A 21,799-nucleotide genomic window follows, 5' to 3' on the forward strand; every position below is an offset into this window, starting at 1 on the left:
TTTTCAAGCAGTGTATATGATAATTATTAATAGTACAATGAACACCATTTGCATAGTAATTAAATATGTAGTTATCTCAAAAAATGACTATAAATTATAATTAAATTATGATAATTGCGATCATTTTTTTTCTCAGTTTACGCTTTGCAAAACGTTCCGTATTTTAGCATCACTGAAATATTTCATCTACTATATTAATTCGTTTCATATGTTTTCATTACGATACAATTTGAAATTTTCACAGATTGTTTCCGGTGATCTGTGAACGCATCGCGAAATCTTTTGCAAGTCAATTCCGTACGCGGCATTGTACTCGACAATTAATTGCATAACGCTAACGAAAATATGTCAAGTTAATTAAGCTGAGTAAAATGGTGTAATTAATTTTGCAATTAATTTTGTGTTTTAACAGGGCAGAAAGAAGTTGATTAAAGTGCACCTCTGTGCTTGTTGTTAGAATATACTAGAAGAAAATTGAATAAAATTCCGACGTTGTTTTTACAAACTGTTTCATTATAACAATATCAGAATTACAGCACGGAATTTATTTAACGGAAAATCAAACGAATTTCGTCGCAATTGTGGTCGGGTATTACGTTCGACATCGTAGAATTAGAGCCGATGTCTAACCAAGCGATTTGGAATTAATACTACGTTCAAGCTGAGAATGTAACGCGTAATTAACTATCGTAAAATCGCCCTCAGGTTTCTTTGTGCGGTTGCGAGCATTATTTGCTTCCACGTGACCGTTAATATTATCCGAATTATAATGTTACACTAAAAGAACAATTTTGTTAAAATATTTAAAAATTTAGATAGAATATAAAATCTGAAAATAATTGTATTGGACCATCAAAGTAATTATAGAAAACTCAACTATAACTATATAGCTTGAATTTTTTACATAATTATTTTGCATGATTGCTTGAATTTTCCACATAATTATTTTGATGGTTCAACAAAATTGTTCAGTCAAAAACTAAAGATTTAACTACATGCAAATTTAAAAATAATTTTATTGAATTGTTTAAATAATTATATAGGACATTCAAGCTGATTGCTAGAATATCAAAAATTTCTAGTTCATTTTGACCGTCCTATATAATTATTTTAATAATCTAACAAAATTATTTTCAGATTCGTATCCAACTATAATAAATTTTTTTATATTGCAACAAATTACTTCGTAATAGCACCTAGAGTGACATGTGTTGAAATAATGCGATCTTACTTTATACTGTTTTACACAATCGATGTTTTACTCTATGCGAATTGTGGCGCTTCGCGTAAAATGGATTGGCGATGTGCACCGAATGCACTGCGGATTGTTCAGTTTCCAATTGCATTTCGTAATTACACTGGTACGTAATCCGTGCGATGTTAGCACGTCGAGCACGTCGAAGTATATACGGTTGTAAGTGAAAATTGCATGTACGGCAAAACAAATTCCGAGACGACGAGACGAAATTGCATCCGCAATAGTTGTAATTCCACGCTGGCCTCGTTGCACGCACAATCTTTTTCCTAACGAGAAATGCTTTTCTTGAAACGTGTAATTCTTTTACCGCCTCTCTCTTCGAGTCGGCTGTTCATTTCTAAACATGCTACGTCGTTGCATATATCAGTTTCGGGGAATTCTGAAAGCTTTATGAAGAGATATTACGAGTTATGTGCACTCATGATATATTTAACGCCAAACGTAGCTGTCCGATTCTCCTTTCGTTCTGACATTGATCGCACTCCAAATATACGCAGATGTAATCTCGGAATTGGCGTTAAAAGTGTTATAAAAATGTTATTCTGCATAGAACGGAATCAATTTGTAAAATTACTTCGTTCTAATATGTTATACTCGCGTTATACATATGTCGAATGAATAAAAACAAAAGTCCAAAATTTCATTGTCGTGCATCGAGTTTAAATGAAATAATAAAAATATACATATCTGCAGTCACGTAGGTATTGTTTGAACAGTGCTCTATTATCGATTTCTTCAAACTGCTGTCCGGATTTTCAAAAATTATACAGAATGCGTCACTAAAATCCGGACAAATCGAATAATTTTCTTTAAACAAAATGTTTTTAATGAAAAATTAAATATTACAAAAAATCCTTTTACATGGTACTTGGGGGATTCCGGTAGAGCACAATTATTTGATGTATCTCCCATTAGCTTGAATGACGATCTTTATTCTCTGAAGCGTTTGCACGCACGCTGTAATGTAGCGCTGTGCCGAATGCTCAATAGCAGTCCTTAATGACGTCACATTGGGATGTCGAGACTTTGTTTGTAACTCTTTCAACTACGCTCGATACGTACTAGTCTAAGGGATTTAAATCTAGGCTGTTGGGAACTGAGGCGAGCGACTCAGCTTGTCCTGGCAGCCTCAGAGAACATCGGTCGTAACTTTAATGTGTACGATTTGTATCGAAGATCTTCCTCGGCAATTCGACGCGATTGTTGGCTCGCTTACACTAATAATCGATGCTAATTTTTACGATTGCCTTGGGTCATCCGAAATCAGCGCTTGAGCCTTTTCAGCAACTTCGCGGTGCGTTCTTTCGAGTGACTCTTCCTCGCTGGCATATTGGATTGTTCTAAAGCCGTATATTTTGTCACAACGGTTTTCATAAACAGTTGATCTCGGGTATTCAAAGAACCGAATTATTTCCTTTGCTGAGCGGCCAGCGCGAAGATCTTCGGATCGCGACTCTTCGATTACATTCCGCACTTGGTTTCAATATCGTGGCCATTTTGAGAATATGACTGTTTACTAGAAGCATCAGGCTTTCTCAGACGCCAACAACCTCTGACGGAGACACAATATAGCGGAAAATTCAAATTGAAATTTGTCCGGATTTTGATGACGCACCCTGTAGTTTTATGCACGTATTACTACGTTTACTATTACGGCATTTATAGTTTACATTTATATTTGGATAACTAATTATGAAATCATCAGTGACATAAGCTCCGAAAAATAAGGCTTGATTTTTCATTTATTGATTAACTTATGGTTAAATTTAATCTAATAATAACGTAAAAATTGTACTTTTTAATCTATTTTTAATCACTAAACTGATAATTTAGTGAATAACTTGTAAAGTTACTAAGTACAAAGTCATTAGTTTGATGATTAATCATAACTAGGAAAATACAATTTACAATATCATCAAGTTAAGTGGAATTAAGTCTAAACACAAGTGGATAATGAAAAATCCGAATCTAAATTTAAGCTTCATACCGTAAAATATGTCGTATTAGTCGAATGTGAGGAGAATAATCGACTATGACTTCTTGACTTTTTATATACAGTTTGAAGCTTACTACACTTATTGTATTCGAGATTAATTGCGTGGAACCGGACAACAATTTGAAGAAATTGATATAATAGCGCACTGTCCAATCAATTAATTTCGTAACTGTATATATATAACAGGCATCTCACTAACGTGTCATATTTCAGCAGAATGCTGCAATTTTATGGGTCGATCGTATCAGTGAAGGGGTATTTCATCTTTGTTTTTTTTTTAAATTTCATCGCGCGCACTGCAGACAGCTTCTCTACCTGCGTACGCGACCATGTATTACTGAAGAAATAAAGCGAGGAAGGTATTCATCAAGAACGCATAAGAGTTCCCCTGATGATCCGACGCCGACGATCGCACGTTTTCACCGTGGCTAATGAAGTATCGCGTTAAACGGGGGAAACTCGATATACCGTGTACACTCGTCGTGCGAGTTGTCTGAAATATGAGCGATTTCGCGCTCGGGGGAGCTGCTGATGAACAGCTCGCCAAATTTTCGCGAGGCTTATAACATATATAGAATGGCGCTAGAAGTGCTACACATAAATCAGATCAATTTTTGATCTGATGAATTTTCTGATATTGATTTTCTTTAAACGAATATACACAGAGAGAATTATCTTATAAAGATACTTTTTAGCATAAAAAATTATTAAATTACTCGTCAATTTAGTAAATGACATCACTACTCTGGTTCTGCGATTGCGTTTCAAGACTGAAAAAGATTTCGACGCGCAGTTAGCAGTATCAGACATATATATAAATTCATACAAATATATTTAAGCACTAAGATCTACTTTGACCGAATATAAAATTTTTCTTATTTAATTACAGAGGAATTATTTCGTTGAAAGATCTAAAATATTGCTGTATACAAATTTGAAAATAATTTTGTTGAAAACTTAAATTGGCTGCTAGAATGTCAAAATTTTTTGAAACATTGTTTTTCTAATTTCCAACATAATTATTTTGATCGTCCAACAAAATTATTTTTCAATCTGTATCCAACAAAACTTTCTCGGGTCATATTAAAAAATTAAAAAATTTAAGCGTGACAAAACAGAAGCCACATAAACACAGTGTGAGACATTAAAATCTTTACATCGCCTACAATTAGAATGGAGTATCATCATTTTAACGATGATCGATAATGGAAGTAATTACAAACGATTAAAACATTAGGACGCGTGTGTTTTACACATTAATATTACATCGTGCATGTCGCGTTACCTACCATGTATTATAATTTATATACACCAGGCGTTACACAACGTGTCGAAAGTATTTCAAGAGCGCGTAGTGGTCGAAATAGATCGGAGCGCGATTGCGGGTTTTAATTTTAAACAACGCGTGCTGCGTTACGCGACATATCCGCGGGCGACGTGAGGCACGCGTGCGGCGCGTCGCGGCGCCCGCATGCGAGCGTCGCGAGCACGGAAACGAGATGCGGCCGGACACGCACGCGGCCGTACCTCGACGGGTGGTCGATAACGTCGCGTTTGCGCCGACACGGCGTAGGAGGAGGACGAGAGGAAGCGAGAGAAGATCGAGCTGGAAGAAGGTACTGGGGAGAAAAGGAAAGAGAGAGAGAGAGAGAGAGAGAGAGAGAGAGAGAGAGAGAGAAAGAGAGAGAGAGTGACGCAAGGAAAGGACGAGATACTGACGAGAGAATTCGAGTTCGATGGCAGTGCCGACTCTCGCTCAGCTCACTCGTTCGCCCTGTGTTTTGGATCCTGTTGAAATCTCCGTAACTTGACACCCTCTCCGAATTCCGAACTTCAACCGAGCGAGGTTGATGTCTCCGGCAGCCACGTGGTGCTAGAGGTTCTGAAGGGTGCTTTCCATTTGGTGACATCAGTCGACACAAGTGTCGTTCTGCCTTTGTTATTCACGGAATGCAAAGATAAATAGAATGATGCTTGTATTGACTTGTGTCACTAAATGAAAAATGCTCATAACAGAGACTGTTACAGCGAATATAAAAGGGAAAAAAAGCAAAGAAGTAAAAAACAAGAAACATAAATAATAGAGAACGTACAGTCACATATACAAGTTGTTTTTTGTACAAGTCATATATTTAAAATTAATTACATGTAAACATTTTGGTCAAGTCGTGACCATCATCAGTACAATCAAAAGATAGTTAAATATTAAAAGAACAAAATTAGTTGTCGCAGTACAAAATTCAGAACAAATTTATTTAATTTTTTATTAAATTTTAAATATAATTTATTAAATTTTAAATATATGACTTGTACGAAAAACAATTTGTGACTATATTCTCTATTATTTATGTTTTATGTTATCGAACCACCTTTAATAACTTTGTTTTTAAAAATTTTTTTAAAAAGCACGAAATAGGAAGCAAAGAGCACATTATAAATAAAACTTTACTTTGTTCAAATAATATTACTTATCACTATGGATTGGGACACTCATCGCTATAGATCACGCTTTAACGATTCTCCGATGATCCATGGCGTTAATCATAAACTTTCTGTAATTCCTGATTTGTATTTCGTAATAGCGAACAATTTAATTCCTATAATCTTGCCTCCGCAAGATACCGAGAACCTTTCGATTACGTGATAGCGCAACAAAAGAACAGATCGTAGCCATAATCATTACGGGGGCTCTATTACCTGATAGCATTATTACACATCATTATACCATTATTGTGCCGCGACATGATTGTACGAGGATGTACACAGACACCAGCAAATGAGTTTAAGTTTTGCTCATGGCGTGTGACATGATCGTGTCTCTCGATGAGGTAGCTATAAGAAATGATCGTGCAAAGGGCGGAGGATAACCGTTGAGAATCGCGTAACGACTACGGCAAAGGACGAAAGTTTGCGGTAACCAGAACGACCGCTAAATTAGCCCTGTCACCATCATCCGTCATTCTTGCGAGACAAATCGTCTTCCTTCCCCAACTACCTCCCCCATCCCTTGTCTCCGGGATGAAACTGAATTCTCGACGAATTATTCGATTATACTCCGTGCACCCTCCGTAGTCCATCGACGGCGATTAATAATGTTAATGCTGTTTATTCACGCGACAAGAGTGGAAGCACAGAATCTTGTGTAGCACGTAATGCATAAGGAAATGAACCAATCAACGTCTTCCATTTCCTTCCTTTCTTGGATCAAAAGACTCTAATTAATTGATTTTTTATGCCTCATGCGTTATGCAAAAATCTATGCTCCCCGCCTTATTTAATACTCTCTAAATCTCATGAAATGAAATCTCACTCGAACACTGAAAAAAAATATAGTCAGTTTTAATAAATATTTAGTTGAATACTGCCAACTAAATATTTATTAAATAGAAAGATATATTGATTTGATACAAGAAATGTTAATTGAATTTAACAATCATTTTTTTTATTGAACAAATATTTACTTACTGTAGGTAAATGTTTAGTTGGCAGTATTGAACTAAATATTTATTAAAATTAACTATATTTTTTCTCAGTGAAGAGACTGAAAATTTAGCCTGTCTTAAAAAAAAAGTGAAAAATGCGGCCTTGTTCAAGATTTTTGGAATGTAATATCAGGGTAGATGGAAGTTCATTCCAAAAAAGGGATTGAGATTTCATTCCTTTGGAGTGAATCTCATTTTAAAAGAGTAAATCTCATTCTGAAAAGAGTGAAAAATCTGCCACTCTTGAATGGCCGTATGTATATTGAAAATAAGTGGAGTAAAAAAGATGGTTAAAATTTATTTTATGAAATTTCTTAGTGTTTGCTTTTAGGCCGATAGTCGGATCTTACATTTAAGACAGTAAATCCCTCGAGTACAATCTTAAGATGTCATGAACCAATTAGAAGACTGCATTAGTGACTTAAAACATTACTTAAGATGGTCTTAAAATAAGAACCGACTATGAATACCGGCCTTAATTATAATCAAGAATTAATAGAACTTTTCGTCATTTTCCGTTATATATTTCTTTGTACGTTGAAAAAAAAATGAAGGAATAAGCGTAATGAGGGGAAAAAGAAAAAGAATAATTAACCGTAATTAAAATATAAATCGCGTCTTCTCTTCGAGTTTCCGACGCCACGGACGATTAAAGCGTTTAAGATATGGCTCGCCGTTAGCTCGCAAGAACCCTTTTGCTTTCTCACCGTAAAAGGCATACTTCCGTGAATAAACTTTCTCAAAGGAATCTTTGCTGCATAAAATTAGGCGAGAATTCCGCCGTGAGGAAGTCTTCCGGTCAGCGTTTTGTGCAATTTTCACACGTAGGTGCGATAAACAACGGGGGAGCAAAGCAAATATCACCCATCGAATGACGCATTGAGACGTTATTGCGCCAGCTGTTTCCTCATCGGGAATGATGAACATAGATCTTCTCTCATAATTCTGCTCGCGCTCGTTAAGCTTTCGCATATCGCGCCATTACGCGGCAGAAACGCGGTATCCAACGTGTAGGAGTTCTGCGCAATCCCGAGGATTTTATTTCACGAGATGCACATCGCGCGAGAGATCATCACGATGATAAATGCCCGTTTCATCGTACATGTACAACTTACGGTTAATTTTCCTTCCGCTTGCAGCTGCGGAATTTTTAGACCTCGCAGCATTTAGTCATTCGTGTCGAAATTATACTCAAACTATCAACTAAGTTGATTTAAAAAAGAAGAAACTTCAGCATCCAAGAATACCTTTCCTAAAAAAAAGAATAAGACATCAAACATTGAGAAAATCCTGATAAGTTACTGAATTTATTTTGTTTAGTATTGGTGCAATATTTAGTAAGCATTATCATAATAATATTAATCAATGTATTAATTACTAAAGTTTAGAAGAGTAAAGATTAGCGTTATATGAAAAAAAATTTTTATTAAAGTATCTAAAAATTTAACTAGATATAAATTTGAAAATAATTTTGTTAGACTATCAAAATTATGTAGGACTCAAACTGATTGCTATGAACCAAGACCTTTTGCAACATTTCTCATTATGTTTGAGCGTTCTATCTATTTATGAGAAATCGTCTCGCCTTTTTAAATCGTGTCACACGTGACGATTTCGTCGCAACTCTTATTAAAATTACGACTGAAATGTAAGGTCATTCATTTCTCTTCGAAGCTCTCGTCGCGGAGTAACATTATAACGAAACACCTCGGCTCGAAGATGCACAAGGAGATGCGACGATCTACAAACGATGATTCGATGGGTAATCCATATTCCTGCTCTGATGCTCTAATGCACCGATCACGTGTATCTCGTTAATCCGCGGAGAATGGCACACCGAACACCGGTTTCGCAAACATCCATCTCGCAGCAACATCCAAGTCGAGATCGCGTGTATCACTGACTGATCCTTTTTTCTGAAGTTTCTTTCTCCACCGACATATGCAGGAATCGTGAGATTAATTGAAGAATAAAATTCTCCTTTAGAGAACTATCTTCCTTTTGCTCATCTAACCGTTCACGTTTATTCGCATTTAAAACCCATAAAAAGACCCCGCGCTTCTTATGAAGAAACCGGCTTCTGTCATATTCATTGGCTAAATTTTTTATATGTGATTGCTTTTATGATGCTGGCCAAAAATTTCAATAGGCTCAAAATCGTTTTATTCGTATTTTACAAAAGTTGTGTTTTTTTCTATATAAAATTATTAATTTTTTTCATACTATTTTAGACCCTTCCTGTAACCTTCCAGTCTTCTTTCAGACCGTCTTAGCAAAACAAAATTTAAAAGTATCTAGTTTAAAAGAGATAAACTAATAGTTTGTTAATGGTCCTTTTTTGTTCTATTTTTTTAGTAAGTAATAATTGTTTCAACATACTCATCTTGTTAACACATAAATTAAAATGAATCGCTTGGAACACATGAAAAGTATTAAATTTAGCACAAAGTTTTCCAACGATGAAGTGCACGAAGTCCTTTACTCGCGTCTTTCGGCATTATTAATAGAAGTATAATACTTTTTTCGAAGAGGTAACGTCATGAATATTCTATTAAACGCAGTGTGTTAAATTTACGTGCTCCATTATGCAGGACATATCGTTTTAATACACGGGATCTTTAATTAGAAAACGTGAGTATTAATGTGCTCACAAGGTAACAACTGCAATTACTTAAGCATCTGGTAATTATTCGTGTGATTGCAAGGGATTGCGGACGGATGCTGCTGACTCTACTTTCACAGATCTCCGAGACGTGTGAACGATCGCTATCGTCGAATGGCTTGCAGACTTCATCACGTCAATAGGATACTTAGTACCCCATGCGTATCCTTGCGGGAGCACCAATTACGCGTGCGTGCATGACGCGCGTGCACAAACGTGGACCCGGATGACGCAAGACGTTAATAACGCCAACGAGTGTCTTTTTGAAACACGCAGCTGATGCGATGCGGCATCACGTTGAGATAATTAGTTAAGCAGTGCTGTCATTACACGCGAGTCAACTAACGCGTGTTTCAATTGCGCGATTTAAGGGAGGTGAACGCTCGTTAAACCGGCCTCCAAGTAGAAGTTGACAGAAATCGTCCAGTCTTGAGACCAGAATTCTATTCCCATACTATCTAATGCTCAATAACAAATATAATCTGACAGTTTCGCTCGTCGTGCATACGTATTGCGCAGCACATTGCACGTGCGCATCCGCATCCATGGCGTAACGTGTTGTCGAAACATTTTCGTTCGTGACTGAAGGAACCGTCCAGCATCACTGTCGGCAGTCAAAGCGATCGGCTGTTGCCGGTCGGATAAGTTTTGTCCACTGAGTGCGACGAGTTCGACCCCTCATTGCGATGAACCGATTTGCATCTGCTGCGAACGCGTTGCGCTCGACCTGCAACTCGATTTGTCTTTGCGTAATCCAGATTCGCAGCGGAGACGTTCATTCGAGCCAAAGGCATTCGATAATAGCAATCGGAAATAGACAAAATGAACCGCATGGTTAAATAATATTTATGATATCAAATTAGGCACATACATAATTAAAGTTATTTTTAATCATTTTTGTAGGTCATCACTGCCCACTGCACTATCCAATATTCATTAATTTGATTAAAGTAATGGAGTTAAGCAATTTAAGTCAAGAAAATGTATTAAATTTGACTCAAATTAGTGTAATAGATATAAGTACAGGGTGTGTCCAAAATCCGGATAAATTTCAATTTAAATTTTCCGCTATATTGTGCCTCCGCCAGAGGTTGTTGTTGGAGTCCGAGAAAGCCTGATACTTCTAGTAAACAGTTATATTCTCAAAATGACCGCACGCTGAAACCAAGTGCGGAATATAATCGAAGAGTCGCGATCACCGAAGATCTTCGCGCTGGCCGCTCAGCAATGGAAATAATTCGATTCTTTAGATATCCGAGATCAACCGTTTATGACATTGTGGCAAAATATTCGGTTTTAGAACAGTCCAACGAAGATTCCAGCGAGAAGATTCCAGAATATGCCAGCGAGGAAAAGTCAATCGAAAAAACGCACCACCAGGACCCCTGCAGTCGTTGAAAGAGCTCAAGCGCTGATTTCGGATGACCCAGGGCAATCGTTGCGAAAATTAGCATCGATTGTTGATGTAAGCAAGCCAACAATGCCTCGAATTGCCGATTAGAACTTTCGATACAAATCGTACACATTAAAGATACGACAGATGCTCTCTGATGCTTCCAGGACAAGCCGAGTTGCTCGCCTCGGCTCTCATTCTGGTTTCCCAACAGCCTAGATTTAAATCCTTTGGACTACGTATAGAGCACAGAAAGAGTCACAAACAAATCTCGGCATCCCAATATTTGACGTCATTAAAAACCACTATTGAGGCAGACTTCGTCGGCATGGACAGCGCTACATTACAACATGCGTGCAAACAAGAATAGAGGTCGTCATTCAAGTTAATGGAGGATATATCGAATAATTATGCAGGGATCCCTCAAGTGCCATGTAAAAGGATTTTTTTGTAATATTTAATTTTTCATGAAAAACATTTTGTTTAAAGAAATTGTTCGATTTGTCCGGATTTTGGTAATGCACCCTGTATATTTACAGAAAGAAAGTGAAATAAAGTAAAATCTTTTTAGAAAAAATATCGTAATAAATAAGAAACTTTCTTAACGAAGATGTGACAAGGAATTAGTTGTAATTCTTTTATTTACAGCGAGGCTTCAAATTAGATTTCAATTAAATCAATATTACATTTTGAGTTCTGTTAAATTAAAATCTGACAAAGGAGATTTTATTATTGCATGTAACGATTGTAACGAATTGATTAAGAAATAAAATGGACAGAATGAAACTTTTTTAAAGAAATTTTATTTTATTCAGATAATGAACGTATCCTCGCAAAATCTCTTAGAATTTAATTTGTTTAACTCTCATCGATTTCTGTCATTCGTGGATAGAAAATTCGATCGGATGTGTCATAAAATTTACGGTAGTAAAATCCCGATTCTAAATTCAGTCGGAAGGATTTGCATCCAGTCCGGGGAAGAAAACCGACAAAGTCTCTCGTGCGCGATCCTTTGTTCGTCGAATCGCCGAAACTATATATTAGCGATCTAATAAAAGAATACAAGTGCTCCATCGATATATCCCAGTTACAATATCGAAACGGTGTCATTCCCCGGTCAAATATAGCTCTTTATTCTGCGAATACGCGACAAGCTCGAGCTCGTAAGTTCTATCTATAGGCGATTCGAAAGCGGAGTCGCGATACGTTGTATTGACGTGGAGATCTCGTGAAACATGCATGCACACGAGCTGCGACACGCGGCTCGTCACACTGACCTAGAATCGCGGGAGAAAGAAGAAGTCCCGCTTCTCAGGGGGATGATACAATTACGGCCGCGCGTGTAGGATTATCCGGCTCCGAAATGAGATTAAAGTCGTTAGTTCGATCATAGCGACATATCCCGTCGCTATCGAATCTTGACTATTTGGTCAATTTATAGTTGATTTTCCATTTTCGATGAAGGATCGTTTCTCGTTGCAAGCACCTGATACTGAATACATCAGCAATTGATTTAATAAAAGAAACATTTTTGAAGAATTTATCACACGGAAATGTTTGGTTGAATTGAATCGAGAACACGTAGATTAAAGTAATTATTTAAAATATCATAAAACTGCAGTCTATCGTAACGTTAACCCTTCGTAGTCACACTGAGGTCAAAATGAAAATTCTAGATGCGGGAATTCTCTAAACGTCTTATCGATGACTGTCGCTATCATTAATTAGCGACAGCCAATGACAGGACAATCCTGGAAGAAACCATAACTTTCATTGGCTGTCACTAGTTAATGATAGCAACAATTGTCAATAAAACATAGAGAATTTCGCAACAGAGTGTATTTAATAAGTATTTTTTTTATTTCATAGATCAAAAAAAGTGAATCGATAATTAAATACGCTCGGGATCATTTTAACTCCAGTGTGATGATTACGGAATTTTTAAGAAATGTGATCATAAAGGATTAAATACAATCGTGACGATAAAACATTAACTCAGGTATCCGCGGAACGGTTGGTGTTGCGAATAGATTTTGGGGGGGGAGAGAGAGAGAAAGAGAGAGAGAGAGAGAGAGAGAAAATTAAAAACACACCTACATTGTGTTACAAAAATAACACAGTATAATACAATGTGTTATTATATCCTACCTTATTATTTGTTAATATTAAACAAAGATGAAATTTAATGATCACTGTGTTACATTGTGTTATATTGTGCCTCTTGCTGGAAAGCACCTATTTTTTTACGAATAAACGGAAGATATGTTTTACTACGAGTTTCTTGCGAAAGACCAGGGAAAATATTTTCTTCGACATGACAACATATTCATTGTATGAATTGTGACTACTAACTCTCGTTATATTTGCGAGAAAGTCCGTAACATGATGCCTCTTTCAAATAGGTTGTAAAATAAATATAGAAGATCATGAAATGTAAATATCATGAAATGTAGACAAATGATAAAATTTAGTTGTTTGTTATAATTATATGTATATGCATGCACGTTAAATGATTAATTATTAATAACATAATTAATATTTTAAATTAGTTAATTATTAGTAAATTATTAAATATGTGATTAATAATTAAATTTAAAAAAAAATTTTTTTTTATTACTCTAAGAACTTCAATAAAATAAAATGTTTTCTTTGGTTGGATATTCCAAAATAAAAAAAGTTGTAAAAAATTATCTGAAGTTTTAATTTTATAAAATTTTTAATATTTGTGAAGATTTTTTCAGCATTCACACTAAATTAATTCTGGAAATCTTTATTGCACTTAAATCCATTTTTATTATTTCTTATAGATGAACTTTAATTTCGATTTAACAATTTCTTTTTATTTTTTTTTAATTGTTACAATAAAAAAAAAGATAAAAATAAGTTAAACCGAAATTAAAGCTAATTATACTTGTATTTATAATTATATATATTACATTGACAAAAATGGATTAACGCAAAAAGAAAAGTGCTCCATATATCGAGACACTACATTAATTTAAAAAGCAATTTAAAAGGACTTGTGAACTATGGATTTTAAGTTTCACGGCAATTTTGCCATTCCCTCTTTCAGCACGAGTGATTTTATCACGCGAAAGTCGGCGACAAAACTCAATTGTTTAATCCGCATTTAATGACGTACGGGGCTGATTCCCGATTGTCGAGTGTCAAAAACGATGACACGCTGGAGCGATGTTGAATTACGCAACAAAATTATGCGTGATTAAAAAGACAAGAAAGTGATGGTTAAATCAATAAAATTAAATCTCGTGCCGGGTACGACAATATAATTTACGACGGAAGAAACGTCTCCATGCGTCGTCAATACGCATCTACGAGACTTTCCTGCTTTCGAGACATGCTGGATAGTTACTTTCCATTTTCACACAAGTGATACTGAATAAAGTTATGTGTTTTATACTACTTGCTTACTTTGATGTAAGTTCGCGTAACAACACAAGTTTATAATCTCACTTTTAATGTGAGTTAATAATACTCAGTAAAGCACACGGTCTCGAGCTTGTGTGCGGATTGTAAGTAAAAAACTCAGTTGCATCTCACATGCCAGAATGGAAAAAGAATGTGCATTTAACTGTGTTATGACGTCATAAATGAGAATTATCTAAGTTTTGATGTAAATAGAAAAAGCAACTATTATCATTATCTGCTTATCGATACTCTAATGAATCACACACACGATAACACCTAATTCGTCGCGAGTGATTTATTTCCGGGAAGTTTGAAGCATTCCTGGCTACACATTAGTGTCTTCTCGCAAATCATTGCTTCGCAAAATAATCATGCTCGCAACTACCGATGCGTTCTTGGTTGTAACTTCCCTCGAGAATCTCTTTTCGCCAATATATTTTATTTTTCCCTTGGCAGTCTTCCGGGTATATTTTCACGCAAGGCTGCGCGACGTCATCTTGAGTAATTATTATATATAGCATAATTATTATTATGCAATCTCACGTTGATGCTTCTCATATATTGATGATGTAACGATCATCGGCCTGTCGTTCTCCATCATTGAATCACATAAACCTACGTAATTTTTAATCGCGATCATTGCTGAATGATTTTACTGCATAACTGATAATTAACAACGATCACACTTAATTGTAATAAACAATTAATAATTCATAACAATTTGTGACTCTCTAATTGTAATAGTATAAAAAAATATATGGTTATTAAATCATCTATTTATTTAATGATAGATTAATTCTGTTTGCAGGCGACAGAATGGTGGCTAAATGACATGTACCTGTCCGTCCCATTGGCTCTGCCAATTAACAGCAACCCCGGCTTAGCCGCGAAACCGAAAAGATTTGCGAACCAGCAGGAAGCCGCGGTATTCCTCGCGCGATTTCTCACCGAGCTGCTTAATTATCAGGAATTGCTGGACAGGTGAGGTAACGTTTTGCAATTTTCTGCAATCTTGCCCATTCATTCTATATAATCCGGAATGTGAATCGCATTCAATCATAAGTTTCGCAAGCAAACAAGGTTTCATTCCATCGCTGAATATATCAGAGAACATATCGAATATTTCAATTTTATTAAACTCGAATGTATAAGTTTCGTTTTATTCATCGATTTTTACGATCATTTCTATGCGAGCATCGGAAAGAACTGTTTTGTTAAAATATCTAAAAATAAATGTTTACAGATTTAAAAATAAAGTTAGACCATTTAAATAATTGTAGGACACTCAAACTGATTGCTGGAACATCAAAAATACTTTTTACAGCATTATTCATTACGTGTTAAACTGTGAGAGATTAAGATTGGATTGGAACTTAATTAAACAGAAAAAAGAAAACTAATCTCAAGTTTAGTGAATTTTGCTTTGATTGGTTAAATTTCAATTTAATCTCAACCTTAATCTTTAATCTGATCACGGTTTTGTACATAATAATTTTTATAGTCTAATATAAATATTTTCAGATTTATATCGGATTAAATTTTTAAATAAAATTTCCATAAAATTGTTCTTTCCATGCGTTTATTGTATACAATTTGCCCCTCATATTGGAGCAATCATTGAGATTGAAGAGCGCAAATTCGCTAATAATCGAGGGAGAGACGCGACGAGCCGATGTACTGATCTCATCTTGATCGGACAAAAAGAAGCCGCGCTGAAATCAATTTAGAGAGAACGTACGTCTGCGAGGAAATCCGGGCTGTAAGATCCATAGAAAGCATAAAGAGGAAAGGGAATGAGCGGACGTTTTCGCGAGCTCAAAGGATCCTCGGAATCCTGCATCTGGACGAGAAGAAGCCGGCGCTGCGGGAGAGGAGAGTGTTCCTTTCTTTCAAAAACTAACGCAAATTCGCGAAGGGAAGCCCGCTCCTAGATTTTCTTAACTGCAAATATAGCTCATCTTGTCTCGCGTTTCTTTGAAATGAAACAAGAAGGAGAGATCTGAAAGGCGAGAACGATGAAGTCAATAGAAAGTCGATTCTATTCCTGCTTTTTTATTTCTCACAAGTTTATTTTTTTTTATTATAATAAATTTTCTATAGAATAAATGAACTAATTGAATAAATAAACTAATTGAATAAATTAATATTTTTAATTGATATCGTTGCATGAAATTAACATGAATCAGAAATTTGCAGATTTTCTCGATTATTGCGATAACTTAAAAAAAAAACCTCAAAATCAGCAAACATTTATGAGCCTGTATACTTGTGTTACTCAAGCTCTTCTGTTACTCAATATTAATTCATACGGCTGTTTGAGCTTTAATTCGTTCATGACAAATAAAATGCACGCAGATACGATTCGAAAGAGAGAATAAACTCTGGATTTGAATAGATCCGGATTGGAGATTGAACGTGTGAAATCCAAAGATGGCAAGACCATGCAACCGCTCTGCATGGCGCAGCATTACCAAATATTCCGGATTTATCGACGACCCGGTGTAAACAACGACGAGCAAATTGTCCTGGATAGAGCGTCTTCCGGCGACCACATTATCGTCGCGCATCATAATCAGGTGAGATTCAGAGGTAGATATTATCGCATTGATAGGAAATGCTTGACGATAATTTCTGTATATTTTTACATTTCGCTCTCTAATATATTTCAGGATTTTATTCGTATTTCAGGATTTACTCATCAATTAAATTATATGTAGTAATAGATTAATTTTGTTTTATTATTTCTGAAACTTCAATTAATTTATTAAACTCAACATCAAAAATATTTTATTGAACGATGCGATGTCGAGAGAAGAGATATTTTACAAAATGATGTCATGAGATTTTTGTTTATTCTCCCGCAGTTTTATAGCGTGCCGGTGAGGGCATCGGATCGAGGCCGAATCACTGAAATCGAATTGGTCCAGCAGTTATTAAGGATCATGGAAACCAAAGCCGATCCTAGAACTCCGCCAGTTGGAATTCTCACGACCACAAAGCGCCCAGCCTGGGCGAAGGCGCGGGAGGAGCTGATAAAAAGTACGTATGACGACGGTTAAAGGTGTTCTACTGAGTATAAGCATTCCATTTACGAAGGGAACATCGTACTTTAAGCGCTTAATTCAGAGGCTCTCATGCTGCGGATTTTTCTTTCGGAAAAAGAGCAGTGCAATTGTAAAAAAAAATTGTCGACTTTTTAAGCTTTCATGATTAAAGGTAGATTAATAAGCATCGAAGCGATTTAATTAGAGAAAGCTCATAATTCTTTTAAAGCAGAATCTAATCTCTCTTTTTGTCGTCACTATGTCGAGCTTCTTCGAGCAGCATTGTTAATATCGTTTTTGTAGGATCTAGAAAGGAGATAAAAAACTGTATTGATGTATAAGGCTTGTAATGTTCAGTTTCTTGCAACGAATAAATACACAATTAGTTCAGGTTCGTGTGATGCAGAACGTTACAACAGCTACTCTATCAGAATTATTAAAATAGTTATATCGCTTATTATCGTAATTGAGTTTGTTCATTTAGTTTCCAAATTTACATATGGTATGTGTCATGTGTGAAATAAATTTCATGCTCCGTAATGTTATTATATTGTCAGTTAAATGATTTATTCATGAATCTCTTCAATTATGGTACAAAAATTGTTTTGAATTGTTACTGAAGTAACATTAAATTTTAATTGAATGCAGAAAATCATTTTGTTGGATTATAAAAATTTATATTAATTTATTATATAATTTATTATATTAATATATAAATATATTAAATTATAATTATATATAATTATATTTATTATTAAATCATATAGGATGTTCAAGTTGCTACAATTTCATGGCTTTTTGCAGCATTGCTCATCATTCTTGAGTTTTCTACATAATTATTTTAATGATGGAAAAAAATTATTTTTATATCTGTATCTACTTAAATGTTTAAATACTTGGGCAACATCCTTTCCGTACGGTTTATTTTATTATTGAGAGAGAAAGAGAGAGAGAGGGAGAGAGAGAGAGAGAGAGAGAGAGAGAGAGAGAGAGAGAGAGATGTAATAATCTGGTTACCCAAAAAGTAGCTCGCCTGTCTTCGGACGACCCTCGTCGCCACGTGCCCTCGCCATAATTATTCACTCGCGTTCACCGCTTCGCCAATATTCGCAATATTCCTATTAACTCCCTAACCCGACCTTGCTCAACGAGAACCTACGCCTACAAATCGAATGAACGGTCGACACTAACGAGCTAACGGCGACCCGCGTTCGTGTTGATTAATTAAAGGCAAGAGCGTCGCGAAGACAACGGAGAGATTGTAACTCTAAAATGGCAAGCTCCCGGCATCTCGTTCTAATAGACCTCGTCTCATAAATGCGTTCTAGTTTTTTCAAATTTACGGCGTAAGTTTTGTACAATAAAGCTTCTTAAAACTTATATTACATAAATTTGATTATCTTCTTTCGCGCTTCGAAATGAAAAGGAACAATCTGTTTTCGAATCACTGCGAAAAAAAATAGTGAACATTTTTAACCTTCCATTGCAGGCAATGCAAATTTTCTAGTATTTTTCATTCGATTCCCATTATTATTGCAGCAATTCTTCATTATCGCTCTTAATTTTTTATTTTCGTATTATTTCGTAATATTATATTCGAATAATATTTATCTTCATATTATTATGAGTCACAAAAATTTAAACAGTAAAATACAATAAAATCAATTACAGAGACATAAGACCATAATGCAGACAGTGACAAATTCAACATGTTGATCCAGGGATGGAATGTTACTTTTATTGTTACTTTCTACAATAACTTCTGAAAAATAACTTGTCACCATCATACATCATTTATTGGAAAAAGTAACTTATTATTTGTAACGTATCACCTTGTTACTTTAACTTTAACTCGGTTAAATAATAAGTTTTTTTTTTTAGTAAACAACACATGATAATGACAAGTAACTTTTAATAAATGAATTTTTCCCAATCTTAGCTTTCAGTTAATTATTATTACTGTGATAAAAAATTGCAAAAATTAAATTTTATTATTAAATTGTTATTATAAAAAATAACGATAAGAATAACGGCATTATTATATTTCCAATCCCTAACATACGAGGGACACATTTTTGCTGCGCTTTACAAAGTTATATCGAAGCTGGACTGCCGTCTGAATTAACGAGACTGCAAAACGATTTCTAGATGAGCGCAATCGTCACAATCTGGAGCTGTTGGAGCGCTGTCTCTGTGTTGTTTGCATCGACGACGACGTGCTGCCTACCACATTTAACAATCCCATGAAGAAGGAGGACCGATGGATTGGCGACCGAGATTACGCGAACGTGCTTCATCACGCTCTCCACGGTGGAGGATCCCGGCACTTGGGCGCGAATCGCTGGTTCGACAAAACTTTCCATGCTATCCTCGGCAAAGTATGTTTAACGAACATACATTAATTACTACACATCAATAATCGATACTACGATATTTAAATGCACTCATGTTTCGTTTCTATTGCGCAATATGAATATTATATATAGGGTTGGGTAGTAACTAGTTAAAATATTAAAAGTTAAAAAAAGTTAAAAGTTAATAACTTTTAATTTAACTTAATTTTAAGTGCATTAAATTTTAACGTAACTAAGTTACTTTTAAATGTGAACTTTTTAACTTTTTTTTAAGTTAAAAAATTTTTTTATCTCTTTTAAATATCTTAGAAAAATAATAAGATATAAGACTAAGAGCGTATATTCGTAATCTGTTCATATTTAAAGATCATCTTAAATAATTTTTTAAGATGCTAATACAGCCCTATGATTGGTTTATGTGATTATGTCTTATGCTATATGCCTTAGTTCGGCTCTACAATAGGTGTTTTAAATTTTAAGTCGTAAGAAATTGACTAATTACAATCAAATATTCTTCTCGCATTCGATTGTAATTGGTCAATTTCTTATGGCTTAAGATTTATTAAAAAATAATTACTAATCTTTTATCTTCTTTATATGCTGGCTGTTTTTTTAAAGTTATATAACTTATATAGTTATATCATTATGTGTTATATACTTATATCACATATGAATAAAAAAATTAAAAATTTAATTTATTTAATAATCTATATTGTAGTTATTTAATCTCATTTTAAGAAAAATTAGGACATTATGATCTAAAAAATAATTTTTTTCAAAATTAACTTTTTTTTTAACTTAAGTTAATTCAATATTGATTTAACTTACGTTAAGTTAATTTTTTATTCCTTCAACTTTTAACTTAACTTTATTAATTTTGTAAAACCATTAACTTTAATTTTATTCAGTTAAAAGAAAACATTAACTTATCCAACTCTGATTAAATAATATCTAATTTGATCATCATTCCTTCTGTCTCGAAATGAAACGAGATGACTTCATCTATTTGAGAATCGCTGTGAAAGCCAATAAAACTTTTCAAGATATAAGAGAATTGAATATGTAAATATTTGAGATCGATTCGAAATTTAATTTAACATCCGATGTTCAAATCTGAAGTGAAATAAATGGAATCGATTTTTTATTGTAATCTGATCGAAATTCGAACGTGCTTGGTGCACTTAGAGAGTTCTTTATGGATTGAGAAAACGCACAATGCGATATCAAATGATACTTCTAGCGTAATTTCTTGAGAAATCCTCCTATGGTAGGCAACAATTCATGATAGTACGTTTTCTGCGCTCGGCCAAATTGAACTTATCACTTTCACCGCTTCCAAGATGACTCTTCGATTTGATTGGTGTCAGGGTTCACGGGCGAAATCACCGTTCGTGAACCCGCGACGATGTTTTATTACGCTAACGTTGCGCTTTCATATATCGCACGACAGAATGTCTAATTTAACTTCCTGTTCGGAATATTTTCACTGATGATAAAAATAGTCCCGCACATTCGATCTCTATCTCCCTGTCATATTTCGTTTACGATTGATTGGTTAATTAATCTTTCGCGATGGGGATATCTCTATGTATAGTTTTTATTTATTAATCATATTGCTTTAATTTTAATGAGATTGTTTAATCGATCGTTTTCTCTTTTTTAGCCATTCACATCAATTATTAATGCGCGATAATAATAACATTTTAATAGGCAAACAATTATATATAATTACTTTTGTAACAATTATCGCAAATAATGAATAACTTACAAATATTAATTATTTACTATATATAATATTTCTTGCGCATATTTCTGTATCCATTATGTTTATCAAATAGTATTTCCATTAATATTATTTTTTAATGTTTTTGAGATTAAATTGTAATCATCAATTATAGAGCATCCAGTATATAATATCATTTATTTGTTTAATGTCAATAGTTTTATTACATAATATAATTTATTCATCGTTTCAAAAAAGACTTTCTTGAAATGGAACGGAGCAATTTTTATTAAATTTTTTCGTATATTCTTTACACGAATTCTTGATCAAATATTGTCTTCCATGAAACATTATTTTTTTTATCCACGATCGTTTCTGATATTTAAAACAAACTGTCACTTCTTGATACGAAAAAAGCAAAATTCTATTCAATTTTTTGTTTGCACTTTATTCAGATT

At 34.6% G+C, this 21,799-nt stretch overlaps 1 protein-coding gene across 1 annotated transcript in view; it reads left to right on the forward strand.

The window, feature by feature from the left end:
* LOC108687186 (choline O-acetyltransferase) overlaps nucleotides 1-21,799 on the forward strand; it is a 30,565-nt gene that overhangs the window by 2,738 nt on the left and 6,028 nt on the right. Inside the window, exons 2-5 of the mRNA XM_018192833.1 lie at nucleotides 15,029-15,201; nucleotides 16,616-16,796; nucleotides 17,085-17,259; nucleotides 19,413-19,642. Of these exons, the coding sequence (XP_018048322.1) occupies nucleotides 15,053-15,201; nucleotides 16,616-16,796; nucleotides 17,085-17,259; nucleotides 19,413-19,642 (735 nt within the window). The 5' untranslated portion in view covers nucleotides 15,029-15,052. The remainder of the gene's footprint in view (nucleotides 1-15,028; nucleotides 15,202-16,615; nucleotides 16,797-17,084; nucleotides 17,260-19,412; nucleotides 19,643-21,799) is intronic.

Source organism: Atta colombica, unplaced genomic scaffold (assembly GCF_001594045.1).
Source record: "Atta colombica isolate Treedump-2 unplaced genomic scaffold, Acol1.0 scaffold200, whole genome shotgun sequence".
In the NCBI taxonomy this organism is placed as follows: Eukaryota; Metazoa; Arthropoda; class Insecta; order Hymenoptera; family Formicidae; genus Atta; species Atta colombica.